This window comes from Misgurnus anguillicaudatus, chromosome 20 (assembly GCF_027580225.2).
Source record: "Misgurnus anguillicaudatus chromosome 20, ASM2758022v2, whole genome shotgun sequence".
NCBI lineage: Eukaryota > Metazoa > Chordata > Actinopteri > Cypriniformes > Cobitidae > Misgurnus > Misgurnus anguillicaudatus.
In genome coordinates, this window is record NC_073356.2 from 2,684,384 (window position 1) to 2,698,671 (window position 14,288).

General features: G+C 35.5%; 3 protein-coding genes across 4 annotated transcripts in view; 1 reads left to right on the top strand and 2 right to left on the bottom strand.

Moving 5' to 3' along the window:
* Positions 1–3,341: 3,341 nt before the first annotated feature.
* On the bottom strand, positions 3,342–4,853 carry fabp4a (fatty acid binding protein 4a). The gene is made up of 4 exons (XM_055220512.2): positions 4,696–4,853; positions 4,157–4,332; positions 3,959–4,060; positions 3,342–3,576 (listed from the first exon to the last, which is right to left on the bottom strand). Exons 1-4 carry the CDS (start codon positions 4,766–4,768, stop codon positions 3,526–3,528), a joined length of 402 nt encoding a protein of 133 aa, XP_055076487.1. The 5' UTR covers positions 4,769–4,853; the 3' UTR covers positions 3,342–3,525.
* A 1,344-nt stretch (positions 4,854–6,197) lies between these two features.
* Positions 6,198–7,775, bottom strand: mrpl53 (mitochondrial ribosomal protein L53). The gene is made up of 3 exons (XM_055220513.2): positions 7,630–7,775; positions 6,465–6,577; positions 6,198–6,389 (listed from the first exon to the last, which is right to left on the bottom strand). Exons 1-3 carry the CDS (start codon positions 7,719–7,721, stop codon positions 6,277–6,279), a joined length of 318 nt encoding a protein of 105 aa, XP_055076488.1. The 5' UTR covers positions 7,722–7,775; the 3' UTR covers positions 6,198–6,276.
* A 3,166-nt stretch (positions 7,776–10,941) lies between these two features.
* Positions 10,942–14,288, top strand: part of pag1 (phosphoprotein membrane anchor with glycosphingolipid microdomains 1) — a 64,335-nt gene continuing 60,988 nt past the window's right edge. Inside the window, exon 1 of one of the 2 annotated variants that reach the window (XM_055219759.2) lies at positions 10,942–11,181. The gene's annotated coding sequence lies outside the window, so the exon portion shown is untranslated. The remainder of the gene's footprint in view (positions 11,182–14,288) is intronic. The other variant, XM_055219761.2, reaches the window with a different exon arrangement.

The following is a 14,288-nucleotide window of genomic DNA, read 5'->3' on the forward strand; positions in this document are numbered from 1 at the left end:
ATCTACAGTAAGTTACTGGCAAACAGCTGACAGTAATAGTGTCATTTCTATAGACATTTTTTTACAGTGTAGAGCATTGTGCAAAGGTCATTCGAAACCAGGAAACACATACTTTGCTTTGGATAAAAGCATGTGTCAAATGCATAAACACAAGTCAATAAATATTGGCATGGCTTTATTAATTGTGTGAAATAATTCATTTCTTCATGATATTCTATTTATCTCAAGACTTACTGGGCAGCGAGGCAGCCACTTTACATTTCAGATTGCATTTCAAACAAAAGATTTTTTGGTGATAGTCCTGCACTGTATAGAAATTGGACCATTGGAAGAGGGTTTAGGCAACACACAGATTTGAGATATGGGGGTGAGAGAGGAGCTGAGCCCATCTGTACTGTCTGTAGGTTAAACATCTGTGTCTCTTTGATGTTTTACTCTATAGAGACTCCATACTGAGATTACAGATCAAACTAATCTAGAGAAGAAAATCTCTTCATCCAGAACCTAACACATCCACCACATTAAAGATTCATACTTTACTCGTTTTTGATAACTTTGTAAAGAAAAAACTGAAATGTATGGCGTTATTTATTATGATTGTTCTGTGGACTTTTAGTTTGCATTTCGAGTTCCTGTTTCCTGTCTTGTGCTTGTAGTCCTTTGTAGTTTATTTGTTCAGCTTTTCAGTTGACTTTTGTCAGTTCAGTGGTATTTCTTTGTATTGTCTTGTTTTACTGTATTAAACTTCTGACTTGCATTAGGATCCTGACCTTTTCATCATGAACTATACTATAGATACGAGTTTTAAATTGCAGTCAAAAATAGATTATGAGCTGAACTATTATGACATCAGTGCACACTCTGTCCTATTTGTTACATGATTCATTTGAAAAATCTTTAGACTTCTTGGAAAAATCTTGGATTTGCAGCCACTTCCCAAGAGTAATAAATCACAAGGTCAAACACTGCAGCCCTCATCCCTTAAAAACCTGTTATTAATCTGGACTAATGTCCACCCTTAAGTGACCAATACATCTTTCTGTATTCCAAGCAGGATTTGGAGTCCAGACTCTAGTTGCATAGCAACAGACCTCTCAGAAGCCCCTGCTGATATTAATCTTCACCCATAGCAACCCAGATTTCCACCGGGCGAACTTGAAAACCCTTTGCCGGCGAATGTCGATTTGTAAATCAAAGCATTGGGCAACAGGCACATGCACTACTGTACCGAAACGAATTGACAAATTATACCACATAGGCTGACACGCTAAGTGACTTATTAAAAGTTATCAGTTGAAAACCGCACCAGTGATGTGTAAAGGTGCAGTTATTGATATCTGAATAACAACAGAAGTGGTTTTATCGGAAAGAGACTGTTGGCTCCGGTCTCCGTCGCAGGCCGATGGTTGTGTGAAGGTATTGTCCGTTCCAATGTTCCAAGGAAAGCGAGCGGAAGGGCGCGATCGGTGTCCTGCTGTGGAGTTTTCCAGATGTTACTCAAAGGATATGATATCATTCCTGCAGTGTTATCTGGGCAAGCAAAACAGTCCTCAGGTCAACACACTAGGACCGGACCCCTGTGAATGTGTCTGATACACAATACTGAGACATCCCGCGTGGTGTGCACACCCATAATGCAATACACAGACTTTAAAGACTCTGTTTGTTGTTTTTTCCATCATGAAGAATCTCTACAACCTCATCTCTTACATTACAGCTTTTACATTTACAAGTTTTTATCTGAAGTGATCTATGATGCATATGCGTGTTCACCCAGAACTTTGGTGTTGCATGTCTTTGAGCAACTGATAGATGTGTGGCAAAGAAATGACAAAACTGAACCCATTTATTTCATTTTGACATGAAAATGAGGCTTTCATTCAGGTATCGCAAACAATAAGAAACCTGTAACTTGTTAGTCCTCATCTAACATCTCTGAGCTGCTTTGTTATGATAATAAACATCTTTATCACTCCATACGCTCTGAACCTCTGATCTCAGCGTGAACGTGACTCAATTCAACACATCAGAAATAAAGCACCATAGGATTTGTTAGGAGGACGCTGGGAAGGGGGAACACAATAGAAACGGCCTTACTTCTAGATTTAATGGATTTCCAGTGCCGCCGTATAGCCGGTAAACTTTGTGCAAAATAGATCTGTTGCAGATAGGAAAAGGCATTGTTTTTCATTGAATAGTGATTAGAGAGAAAGCTGGCCCATGACCTGTTTCAGCTGTTTTTGCAGTCAATTATTATCAGCGTATCTCAGAGATTTTCCTGTCCTGGGAGTGGGAGCGCTCGCTGATAAAACATACTTTACATTTTGTGTGGGTCAAAGGCAACGAGTCTGCTGGGACTCACTGTGTTCCAGTTTTGTTCAAACTATGCTCAAAAAAGGGAAATGTTTTACTGAAATACATATCCTCCTTTTAACCTTCAGCACAGATCACTTGAACATGTTTTTTACATTCTTGTTGTCTTTCTCATAGGGCTGATGTACACTATAATGAGAACAAGGACACTGGAGCAGAATGTAGAAGATGGTGCAGTATTTTGAATATCCCAGGCAAAGATTTTTACATTTTTAACAAATGATTAAGTTACAGTGAATCCATTTATAAATGACAATTACTTTCCAACATTGTTGCCCGCACAGAGTTTGTGAGTTGCCTGCCAAAGCACATTTTATTAATAGCCTCAATTTGAATATTTATTTAATCAGTTTGGCTTGTTTTACGTATGTTAACATTTTAAACAATGATAAAACATATCAACAAGTACAATAAAATAAAATTAACAAGTGAAACAAAATGTTTTTAAAAAAGTAGCCCTCCAGATTTTTGTATACTTATAAATATGTAATATAAATGTATAACTGTCAGTACAATGTATTTGTATTTAGTTTATTTAAATGATGTTTCTGGTATTGTCTGCTCTCATCAATGGTGTTGTTTTGTGCTCATGTGCTGTTTGTGTAAATAATTTAGTCATTTTATTTCTTCACAGGTTCAGTGCAATTTGATGTCACTATATACACAGTTTAGATTTAAATCTTTAAGCACATAAGAAATTAAATAAAAAGTACCTCTTGAAATAATGTAATTTAACTTTAAATGCTTTTAGAAATCCCAATGACTGTTGCTGTTTGCCTTTGTGTCAGCATAACTCAAGAGATTGTCATGAAACAAATTACTGAGAAATGAACTGATATGAGCTGCACAAAACAGATATTATTTTACATTTGTAAAGGAAAAGTGAAAAAAAATTCTGAAAATTTTTGAGCAAAATCTCTAAGCCCATTGAAATAGCTGGGATCAATAATACAACGACTAAGCTAAAGTCAAATAAAAACAATTTTATTCAAAGCACCATAAAGACTGACAATAAATGCATTTGAAAATGGTCAGCAAGCAATTGCTTCGGTGTCAAAAATAAATGGGGATTTTCAGTAAGAGAGAAATAATTTTGGCTTTGTGCTCATTGAACTGAGCCTGGGATCTTTAAATCCTGATTGGATAACTTCATTACTCCTTCACATATGTCCTTACAGCAACAACATCACCCATTACGCATTTCTGTAAAAAGAAAAACAAAGAGGAATATTACCATCAGAAACAATGCTGGACACAATGCAAGGTTTCATCTCTTTTGTAAATAAATAATTTATAACACAGTTATATTTCTGTGTTATAACTCTCAACATTTGTAACTTTAGACCTCAGTAATAGGTATTTAATAAATATTATATAATCTGTAACAGAAGTATGTTACATTTAAAAATAAAATACAAAAATCTAAGTTTTATAATAATCCAAACTCTCTAAATGTAATTACATTGCAATGCATTATGTTTAGGCTTAAGCAAATGTAATGCAAAATATACATTTTAGTGCTATACTTTGGGTTTACGGTTGGTATTTTAAAAATATTCCGTTTAAAATGAAAGAGATTCCTTACAGCTATTAATTTCCCATCAGTGATCTCTCTCTCTATCGTCGTCTCTTTGCCATCCCAGGTCTGTTTTTGCACGAGTTTCCCGTTCTCGAGACTCATGACGGTCTGATGACGAAAACAGAGAGAAGTCCATTAACTTTATATCATAAAGAGCTCAACTTCATCATATCATTGATATCTTCCAATAATGTCTTTACAAACCGTTGTCTTTCTGTCATCTGCAGTGGTCTCCTCGAAAGCTTCATTGAGTTTGAATTTAATCTCAGTGGTTTTAAAGGTACTCTGTGATTTCATACATATTAACCCTTGATCATCCACACATAAGATCAGGTTTGGTTTAGTCCTGTTTCCCACCTGACGAGTTGCGAAACCTACACCTGAAAAAAGAAAATGGGATCCATGAATTATAATGAACCAAGACATAATTGAGTGAAGGCATGTACTAAACATAAACTAATCATTAAGTACAACATGACATAGTTTTAGTTGTTAGTTTATGTATTAACAATGAATTCATGTTTTGAGTCATGTAGGCTACATGCCTTAACTGCATTAGTAAGACATAATTTAGGCATTAGCTCATGATTCGTGGACCCTTACTATAAAGTGTTACCAAATAATGCACATGTACAACTTTTAAATATACTCTTACATTTATTCTGCATTGTTTAACTCGTTTGCATTAGAAAATACGCGCAAATATTTTAGAGGTCTTATTTTTTTGCACGAGATGAACATACCCAGTGCCTTCATGTACTCGTCAAAGTTTTCGCTGTTGGTCATTTTCCATGTTCCCACGAATTTCTCAACCATCTTTTAAAACGATGTCGTCCTGTATCACACAACTCTGAGCCGAGATTTTCATCCGATGATCGCGCATCTCATGACTGCGGGCTTTTTCAATCCCTTCTCCAGCACGTGCATCATTCGACGAGCCAATCAAATCATTTCACGTCACTCTGTGGAGTTCCTCGTCCTCCCACCCCAAACTCGGGGAAGGGTGCTGGCAATATTCACGGTCAAAAAACATTCACTGGGGCAGAGGATAATCATCACAAAGATCACACAAATGGATAGACGCTTAAAATAAAGCTTTTAAAAATGCCTTTGGCTGACGTATTGGATGGTGCCATAAAGATCTCATCTGTTGTACTTGTCACATTTAAGACCCTTTGACTTTTTAAAAAGGTTTATCCCTACTAAAAAATCCAGCTAAGACCAGCATAAACTGGTGAGCTGGTCTCCAGCTTGGTTTTAGCTGATATTGGTGGTGCAGCAAACTGGTCTAGCTGTACATGTTTTGGTCACTCTTTAAGCTGGTCTAGCTGGAAGATCAGCTGACGCACCAGCTTTGCTAGGCTGGGAGGACCAGCTTAAACCAGCTACCAGCTTATGCTGGATTTTTCAGTAGGGATTGGCGAACCAAAAATGTTTCTTTTGTTGCATTGCTGCCTCTTTTAGAACATTTATATTCAAAAGTCTTTATTTTTAAAAGTGTAAAACTTTTATTATTATACAAACCTTTAACTTTCATTGATCCACAAGCATTACATATTTTGTTTATAATGCGTATAATAACATGCTTGTAAGCATTAATATACTGTGCACGAAACAACTCTTCTATAGACCCCTTCACGGTTCACGTCACAGGCTGTTCCCACTGCGCATGTCGGGGTCAGAAAAGTCATTACAGCTGATTGAGTTGCGTATTATTCGGTATCGTCAAAAATGCCTACTTACGTCGTGGGCTGTGAAAATCGCACGAGGTCTTCCGTTAAGTTTTCGCGATTCATGCAGAATCTCAAAAACAAAAAAAATACAACATCTGCGTCTGCAAGCAATTAACGTGCAGACTGGGACAATGCAAAGATCGAAGAGGCTTGTGTTTGTAGTGCTCACTTCATTTGAGGTAAGTCATCATTTTTCAGCACTGTTAGATTAAATTATAAAGCCTAAATGGTATGAACAGTTCGACCCCGTGCTGCGCGCGCACCGATAATCATTCAATGTGTTTACAAACCTTGAAGGGGTCTATAGATAAAACCATGTGTTTTAATACAACATTATAGTTAAATAGTAATGTATTATTTTCTTAGATGTCAAGTAGAATTGGCCCATATATGGCCCAGGTAATGTATATTGAAGATGGACAATGGATAAATATGACAGCCGTGTGTCTGTGAGAATCTGGTCAGGTCATTTAATCTCTAAAGAAAGATGCAAAAGTACCTCAAACACACGATTACGTCTCAGATAAGTTTATTGGATACAAAAACACACACACATACAGTATTTACATAGAAATATACTATTTCAGCAGACTATTTCTTGTCTTTTGCTTGAGGGTCTTTAGCATTGCAGCGGGTCTGTAGTGCTGACAGCATTTCTTGTGTGGTTAGTTTGGATCCTTTCATCACCAGCCTTTCTCCATCCACTGCCAAAGACCATGAATCACACATCAAAAATGACACCGCATCATATTATTGAAACGTCAGTAAACTTCACTTACAGAATGTGATGTCTATCAGAGGCTCTGATCGGTCATGCTTCACCTCTGTGACAACTTCACAGTTCATATTTGAGGATCTGGCTTTATCAGAGCCAACCATGAAGAGAAACTCTCTGTCGGAAAGAAGCAAACCTGTCAGGTTCTTTGCACTTGACAAAATCATAAGCATTATGATAGCTGATTGAAAATGATGCTTGTGTGGCAAATCCCCTAAAAAAGACCTTGAAGTGTGGGTGTTTCAGAAGGAATTTTCAAACTAAAAAACTTCAATAAGTACACTGGACAGCTTAGGACAGAAAAGACAATGACCTAGTCAAATTAGCTTTAAAAAAAGCCAAAAGAGCAGAGTATGATGAGCATGTAAATGCCAACTATTTCACTCCAATAAAATTGCAATGGCATAAAAGCCTTTACCAAAGGAAAACTGTACTGATTACATGCGTTTAAAATTTCACATCCAAAGAAAAGTTTGATTCCCATAGTCTGGCCATAATGAAAAGCATAACTATGATCATGTTCAATTTAGCACTGAAGGTATGTACTGTTTTTGTTAGGCAAAAGTATAAACCTTGAGAAGTGCATGGAAAGAAGTGGAACCTATAGTACTAATTTCGACTACTATTAAGTACTAAAAATAGGCGAATTGCATTTGCAGTGCATTTGTTTTCCAACACGACTTTACAAGTCTGCTGCAGTTACTACATTTCACCTGAAGGGGGCGCCAGAAGTTCAATGTTTGAACGAGTTATTGTTAGAGAAGATATAAAATTCAACAATTCGACAATAATCTGCACAGTTTTTAGGCGGTATCATAAACAGAATTAATATAACAACAGTACACTCTCTTATTATCGACAATATTATTATTATTTACAAGCACCATAAGCACATAACTTAGTAACGTTAGCTTAACTCTTTACGTAACGTTACTCCTAAATTGCATGATGTATATTATGAGTCCAACTATACAGTGTTGCTTTAAAAACGCAATAAATATTATAATTGACCATAAACTGAGAAACACAATGATGTACAATTTGTCCATGTGTGACTGACGTTACAAGAAGAGCTCCTACAGAACAAATCGTGCATGCATTTTAACGTTAGTAAACAATCCGCTTTAACACAAATTGAATAAAAATGAATATATGTGTAATATTATTACCTTGTAGAGCGGACATTAGATTCAAATGGGCAAAACTGTACAGCTATTTTCTTGACCGTCTTTAACACTACAGCTCCCCTGGACGCCGCCATCTTTGTCTAGATGCCCTTTGACCTGATGATGACGTATCAGCCCTGTACATATGATGTGTAAAACACGAATTAAGGAGGTGTCTTAAAGTTCTTCATAGAATTTATCCTGTTAAACATGTTTTGGAAAGATTTAAGCTTAATATTTCATATGCTTGTGAATTTTGTGGTCAGGGAAAAGAATCATATACACAAAACAAAATGGGTCCTTTGTAAACCAAACCTGTCACATTTTATAAATGATTTCAAATTATACAGTACCCCTTTGAAAAAAGTTAAGAACAAAAAAGCTCAGAAAACATATATTTTAAAAATACTAAATTTTTTGTAATTTTTTTTCTCTATTTTCTTTTCTGATAACTTGTGAACAATGTGTGAGTAATACCTCATGTTCATGTGGCATTGAACAAAAATGTATTTCATACTTGTTGATGATATTCAATAAAAAAAAAAGTGTAAAACACGTGTACATGTGAAAGCATTATATAGATATATGTAGATCTTTTCATGTTAATAGTTTCAAATTCAAGGACTGTTTTGTATAAAAATATTTTAGTGGTTTTAGGTTTATAAACTACAAATTCATATGTTGTTGGTTTTTAATATGTTGTAGGCCTACATCATAATACAGTTTTCATAGCTGCGCTAATCGGAGCAAACTACGTGAAAATTACGATTATGATTACGACTTGAGTTGTTGTTTTTAGGATAATGAACATGTCCAGTAGATGGCGCGAGTGGATGATGTATTTATGTGACACAGCTTTACAATCCACTTCATGGTATAGTTTTATTAGACTAAAATAAATGTAAGAGCTGTCCAAACTGAAAACATCTTGACATATCTTAAAATACATCAGTGCCCTTTGTTTTGCCTCAAAATGCACACAAGTAATGTTTTTATTAAGGCATTGTTAAAACTACACTAGTCAACATTTGAAGTGGATCAAATCCTTTCCTTAAAGTTGTCTTAAAACCAATACCCAATACCCGTTCTTGTCTTAGGACAACTTTGATGAACGGTTTTGATCCACTTCAAATGTTGACTAGTATAGTTCTATTTCCTAATTTACCTAAGGCCTAGTCCTGTTTTAAGATAATCCCTGTCCGGGAAACTGCCCCATAGTGTTCAACCTATAGGCAAAATTCAACTAAACACCGTAGTCCTAAATGAGTATTAGGATGTTTACAATGTATGGTTGTATAAGGACGAGAAATTCTGCATAAAGACTTAATTGCCTTTAGTCCATTTTATTTGTTGCTTGAACGAATACCAAAGGATTTGTGTAATAAAAACCATATATATATATATTTTATGTGTTCTCATTAAGTGCATTAAGTCTCGATTCTGCTCATATGAATGCCCATTAATACAAATTATTGTTTTATCTCTTGATTCATTAAACATGTTCTGATCAGTAAGAAACTTTTACTTTTTCCCTGCTGTAATTTGTTTCAGTTTTATTTTATCACCTATTTTATTTGACTATCACATAATGTTTTTTCTACTCTTTCTACTTCTTTATAAGTCTGTTGTCAAGGAATGTTTAGTTCATCATTTTTAATTAGTTTTAAATATAAAACTAATATTATTATATGCTATATAACTGTCTCTTAAAAATAACATAGCATCAGTAATACAAACATATGAGACCAGACAGGTCATGAACATCGTGTTTATCAAATAAAGTGCCGCTGGGAATGGGATTGGCCTAGAAGATATGAAAGAAAATATTTGTATATGTGGTTATGGTGTTCCTTTGAAAAATTGCTCTGTAACTTTATATTTTTATCTTACACAGTATTCAGATTTGTGGGCTATTTATTGTTATAATATTATGTAGTACATCTATTGCTAAGCAACTACTGAAACAATGGGCTACAATGGTTTTCTCATGTAAATCATCATGTTTCTGTTCTAAGAAACCAACAAGTCATCTGGTGATCAGTAACTATTAGTAACTAATATATACTGCAATATTATTACTTTCCTTGGTAACTAGTGAAACTCATTATTATTACAATAAATTGTCATAATAGTAATTGTAATAATACCAAACAATATTATCACCCCAAAAAATGGCTAGTTACTAATTACTATTTGTCACAATGTCACCAACGGAGGAAGCCAGCTCTTTTTCATTGGTTCACGTGCTTGAGCACTGTTACAGATTTTATTTTAAATGTTACTGCTTTATAAAATTACAGAAGTTGTTTTAAAAAATAGTTTGAGTCAGTTGTACTCTTAATTTATCTGTAACGTTCATGGATTCACAGACTGCAAAAATTACCCAATTACTTTGATGGGGTGTAAAGGAAAAGTAATGTAATTAGTAACTAATACTGTTTGCTGGGAATATTGAGTAAAGCAATAATATTACTTTTGAAAGGTGTAACTAGTAACACTGCTGGTGTTGTGTGAAAACATCTTCTCACTGTCATTTCACCAACACCCAGTCAGTTTCTTTACTGAATCACATAATAATAAATGCATTGATGTGGATACATTAAACTATATTTAAACATTGGGGTTGAGGTCTGAACTTCCTATTAAGCATCAAGAATAATAATGTCAGTAAATGCCACCGGGAGCGGCTTTATTTAATCTAAATGAACCAAGCAACAAGCACAAGACAACAAACAATGTGGGTGAAAACCACATGGGAGGCGTTTTTACAGTGTCAGTGTCAAATGTTAAATTTGAGAATTGCTGTCGTTGCTTCTTGTGTTATAAATTTAGAAGCTTAACAGGAAGTCAAACACAAGGCTTTTGGGTATTCATTTAGAAAACAGAAGGCGTTAGTGACACTTTTGGATGCTACTGTATGTTTCTAAAACCAATTGTAGACTTATCTGTAGATTTATAAAGTCATTTATGTTGTATATTTGTGAACATGTGTTTGTAATAGTAGTGAATAAGAAATACATTGTTTAAGTTATTTTCCCAACATAGATCAGGATCTTTTGAAACGTCAATAATTTTCTATTAACATACGCTGAATTAAACCAACTTTCATTTCATCCTGCAGTAATTTAAAGGTATATAGTCATTATTAAGCCTCCTTTGAATAGTTTTTGATGCCAAATTATAATTGTATGTATCAACCAGCTGACAAAAAAAACTACAAATTCAAGCTCCTGATCATACCCGAGCATATTTTGTTGCAGTGACGGAAACTACATATCCCGTGATCCATTGCGGCGCAACTTAACAATCGCTGCTGGGTTCTGTCACTCCACCCCTCCACATCTTTGAAGTGTAGCGGAGGACTGAGGGCTGAATAGAGAGTCAGAGTACCACCGGACCGGTATGTTATATACTGCAGACCTTCAGCCTCGATTTCATCTTCCTATTTACTCTCTTTTTAAACACTGCACGTTGCCGCCTGCATACGGTTGAGATCTGACCATATACGATAAACTCGACATAGGAGAACAGCTGATCTACGGATGCTCGTGTCGGGTAAGTGCTCGTTTAATAACACAGTCCACTCGATAACAGGGCTTCATGAGTGGAAAAGTTATCCACGATAAGGCATATATATGTAATAACAATAAATGCATTATAATTGTCACTGCACGTATTGAAGTTCCCTCATGTACTATTTAAACGTCGCAACACGTGAGAAGCGGACAGATCGCAGTACATTTATACGACGAAACATTTGCCTGCATAACAACCTTTGACCTCTCAATGTTACAATAACAAAATAACACGTGATTAATCATAATCTAATAATAATGTACAATTATTGATGTCAGCATATGAACTCACAACATACTATAACCAACGCGAAAATTAAAACCAAAATAGCATGGTTAGTTAGTTACTGTAGTTAAACAATGCTTACCACACAATAACCATGGTTGTGCAACAAAAAAACATGGTTAAACCATGGTTAGTGTATTAAAACTATGGTTACTTTTGTAAGGGAATCTGTGCTGAGCTACGGAAAACTGTAATAAATTTATAGTTTATTGGGCAAATTAACACCTTTGGTTTGTATAAAAATTAGATCACTTAAATAAATGTTTGTTGGACTATAAAAAGGTAAAAAGAAATCTCTTTTAAGAATCTATGACTGAAAGTGGATCTCTCTTTACTGTTTTGTAATAATGTAGGCTTCAGTTCAGAGGCATGGTTAGGCATATATGTCTTGCAAATAGTCAAATGTTTGTTTCACACTTTTTGTTAATAAACGTGTTTACTTTACAGTTCTGGACAGAATACCAGTGAGGGTTAATGACCTCTTCTAATAAACACATATTTTACACACAACTCTTCATTAAAGATGTTATCTCTCTGCCAGTCAGCAAAGTATAAATATCGGTGCATTGTAAATGTCCCCTCTCAGCACAAATAAAGCCTATTGTGAAATAAAGGCAGCCTTTGCAGGTCAAACCTAGAATTACAGTGCATTTTCTTAAAGGGGACATATCATGAGCATCGGACTATTTCCATGTTTAAGTGCTATAATTGGGTCCCCAGTGCTTCTATCAACCTAGAAAATGTGATAAAGATCAAGCCAGTAACTTAGTTTTGGTAAACCATTCTCTGCAAGCATGTGAAAAAACTAACTAATTGAAATTTGGCTCCCCTTGTGATGTCAGAAGGGGATAATACAGCCCCTTAATCTGCACTATCCAACCACGGCACTGTCATTTAGTGCAGAGATCAAAGTGTCAATTTTAACATGATATAATAAATTATCTATACGGTATTTTGAGCTAGAACTTCACAAATGTACTCTGGAGACACCAGAGACTTATTTGATGTTATTTTTTGATTCTTTTTTGATTATAAAATTATTCTTTTTATGTTAAAGAAGTCGTTGTGAAATGTTCCCTTTAAATCAATGTGTCTGGATTTAACATAAAAGCTGTTGGGTTGACACTTTATAAGTCTGGCCAGAAAAAAGCTCTGACTTAGACTTTATTTAAACAGATAATGCTGTCCCGGTTGGCTGAGCGTAGTTTCAGGCTCGGTTTCATCTGTAGCACTGCAGTGCACCTGTGCTTCACATTGAGGGTTTTAGTAAATTGTTAGATTTTTTTGGTTTGGTTACCACAAGACTGCTCAGTCCATAAAATGACACGAAAAAGAAAGTCGTACTACAGAAACGAAAACCTATTTACAGTGCTGAGTGACATGAAAAAAACATTAAGTGGAAAATCGTGAACACGAATAAATAAATGAAATATTTCATGACTATACCTTGACTTGCCTTGGAGATTGTGTTGGATCGGCACATGTAGTTTTTTGCTCATTACCCCGATTTCACATTGCATGTAAACACCTTAACCGGCTTTCTCGCCGTTTTGTTCATGTGCACATGTCTCTGCGTATGAAAGATAAACGTCACTCGCGGAAGTAAAGGCAAAGTAACGTATAAAAGTCTGCGCTGAAATCAACTGAAAATTAAAGCTCATTTTACATTTACAGAGAAGAGATACAAAAGTATAGCTTAAGACAGATTTCCTGCGTATGTACTATATGTGGTGACATCACTGCCTATTAGAAACCTGACGATGGTCCAAATCCCATGTAAACGCAGTTTTCTGCGTAGCCGGTTTATTGATTTGCATGTAAACCCACAAAAAAAGGTTTATATGATAAGCAGATTTTTGATATTTATCCGGCTTATTCTGTGCATGTAAACACACTCGGTGTTGGAAGAATTAAACACTGTGCTTCACTTCACTGATGTAAGGTGAGATATGCTGTTTAATGCGTGTAAGTTGAATATAACCAAATATTGAAACTAGGATGAAAAGATTTGTGCTGCTTCACTTTTTTCATCATTGAGAGATTTATTCATCTGCACTTACGGTAATGGGAAGCAGTCAGACGCTGAAAACCTTTGCAGAATAAGATTCAAGAAACATTTGTGTTGTCCTTGACAGATTTGTTTATGGGTGAAGCTAACGATTGCATTATTGGTTGTTCTGAATAACAAAAGTCACGCAGACACGTGCACCCTCCTGTTGTTAGAAAGACATGTGGCTGTAAGCTAAGATGGGTTTATAGGTTCTAGCAGTGTTGTTTACCACATTTGGGTCCAAATCACTATAAAGTGCATCTGGTGTCCTCATCAGTTATCTTCAGCAAAATGCAAACTAATGAAACTCTAAGGTTTTATTATAAATGGCCAAACATTTACACACATGTATAAGTAGTACAAGGTTAAGTGTCTTGCTTTTCTAATTTTATGCTACACTATATTGCCAAAGGTTTTGGGACACCTGCCTTACATGAACCTGAATGACATCCCATTCTTAATCCATAGGGTTTAATATGGAGTTTTGCAGCTCTAACAGCTTTAACTCTTCTTGGAAGACTTTCTACAAGGTTTAGGAGTGTGTTTATGGGATTTTTTGACCATTCTTCTAAAAGCACATTTGTAAAGCCAGACACTGATGTTGGATGAGAAGGTCTCGCTCGTAGTCTCCACTCTAATTCATCCCAAAGATGTCCTATTGGGTTGAGGTCAGGACTCTGTGCAGGCCAATCAAGTTCCTCTACACCAAACTTGCTCATCCATGTCTTTATGGACCTTGCTTTGTGCACTG

Bases quoted from the DNA above. Each gene is read 5' to 3' on its own strand.
- fabp4a (XM_055220512.2), bottom strand. From the start codon at position 4,768: ATGGTTGAGAAATTCGTGGGAACATGGAAAATGACCAACAGCGAAAAC. The intron at 4,333-4,695 runs GTATGTTCATCT...TTCTTTTTTCAG, and splicing joins CGAGTACATGAAGGCACTGG to GTGTAGGTTTCGCAACTCGT. The intron at 3,577-3,958 runs GTAAGGAATCTC...TTCTTTTTACAG, and splicing joins CTGATGGGAAATTAATAGCT to AAATGCGTAATGGGTGATGT.
- mrpl53 (XM_055220513.2), bottom strand. From the start codon at position 7,721: ATGGCGGCGTCCAGGGGAGCTGTAGTGTTAAAGACGGTCAAGAAAATA. The intron at 6,578-7,629 runs GTAATAATATTA...TCTTTCCGACAG, and splicing joins TCTAATGTCCGCTCTACAAG to AGAGTTTCTCTTCATGGTTG. The intron at 6,390-6,464 runs GTAAGTGAAGTT...GGTCTTTGGCAG, and splicing joins TCTGATAGACATCACATTCT to TGGATGGAGAAAGGCTGGTG.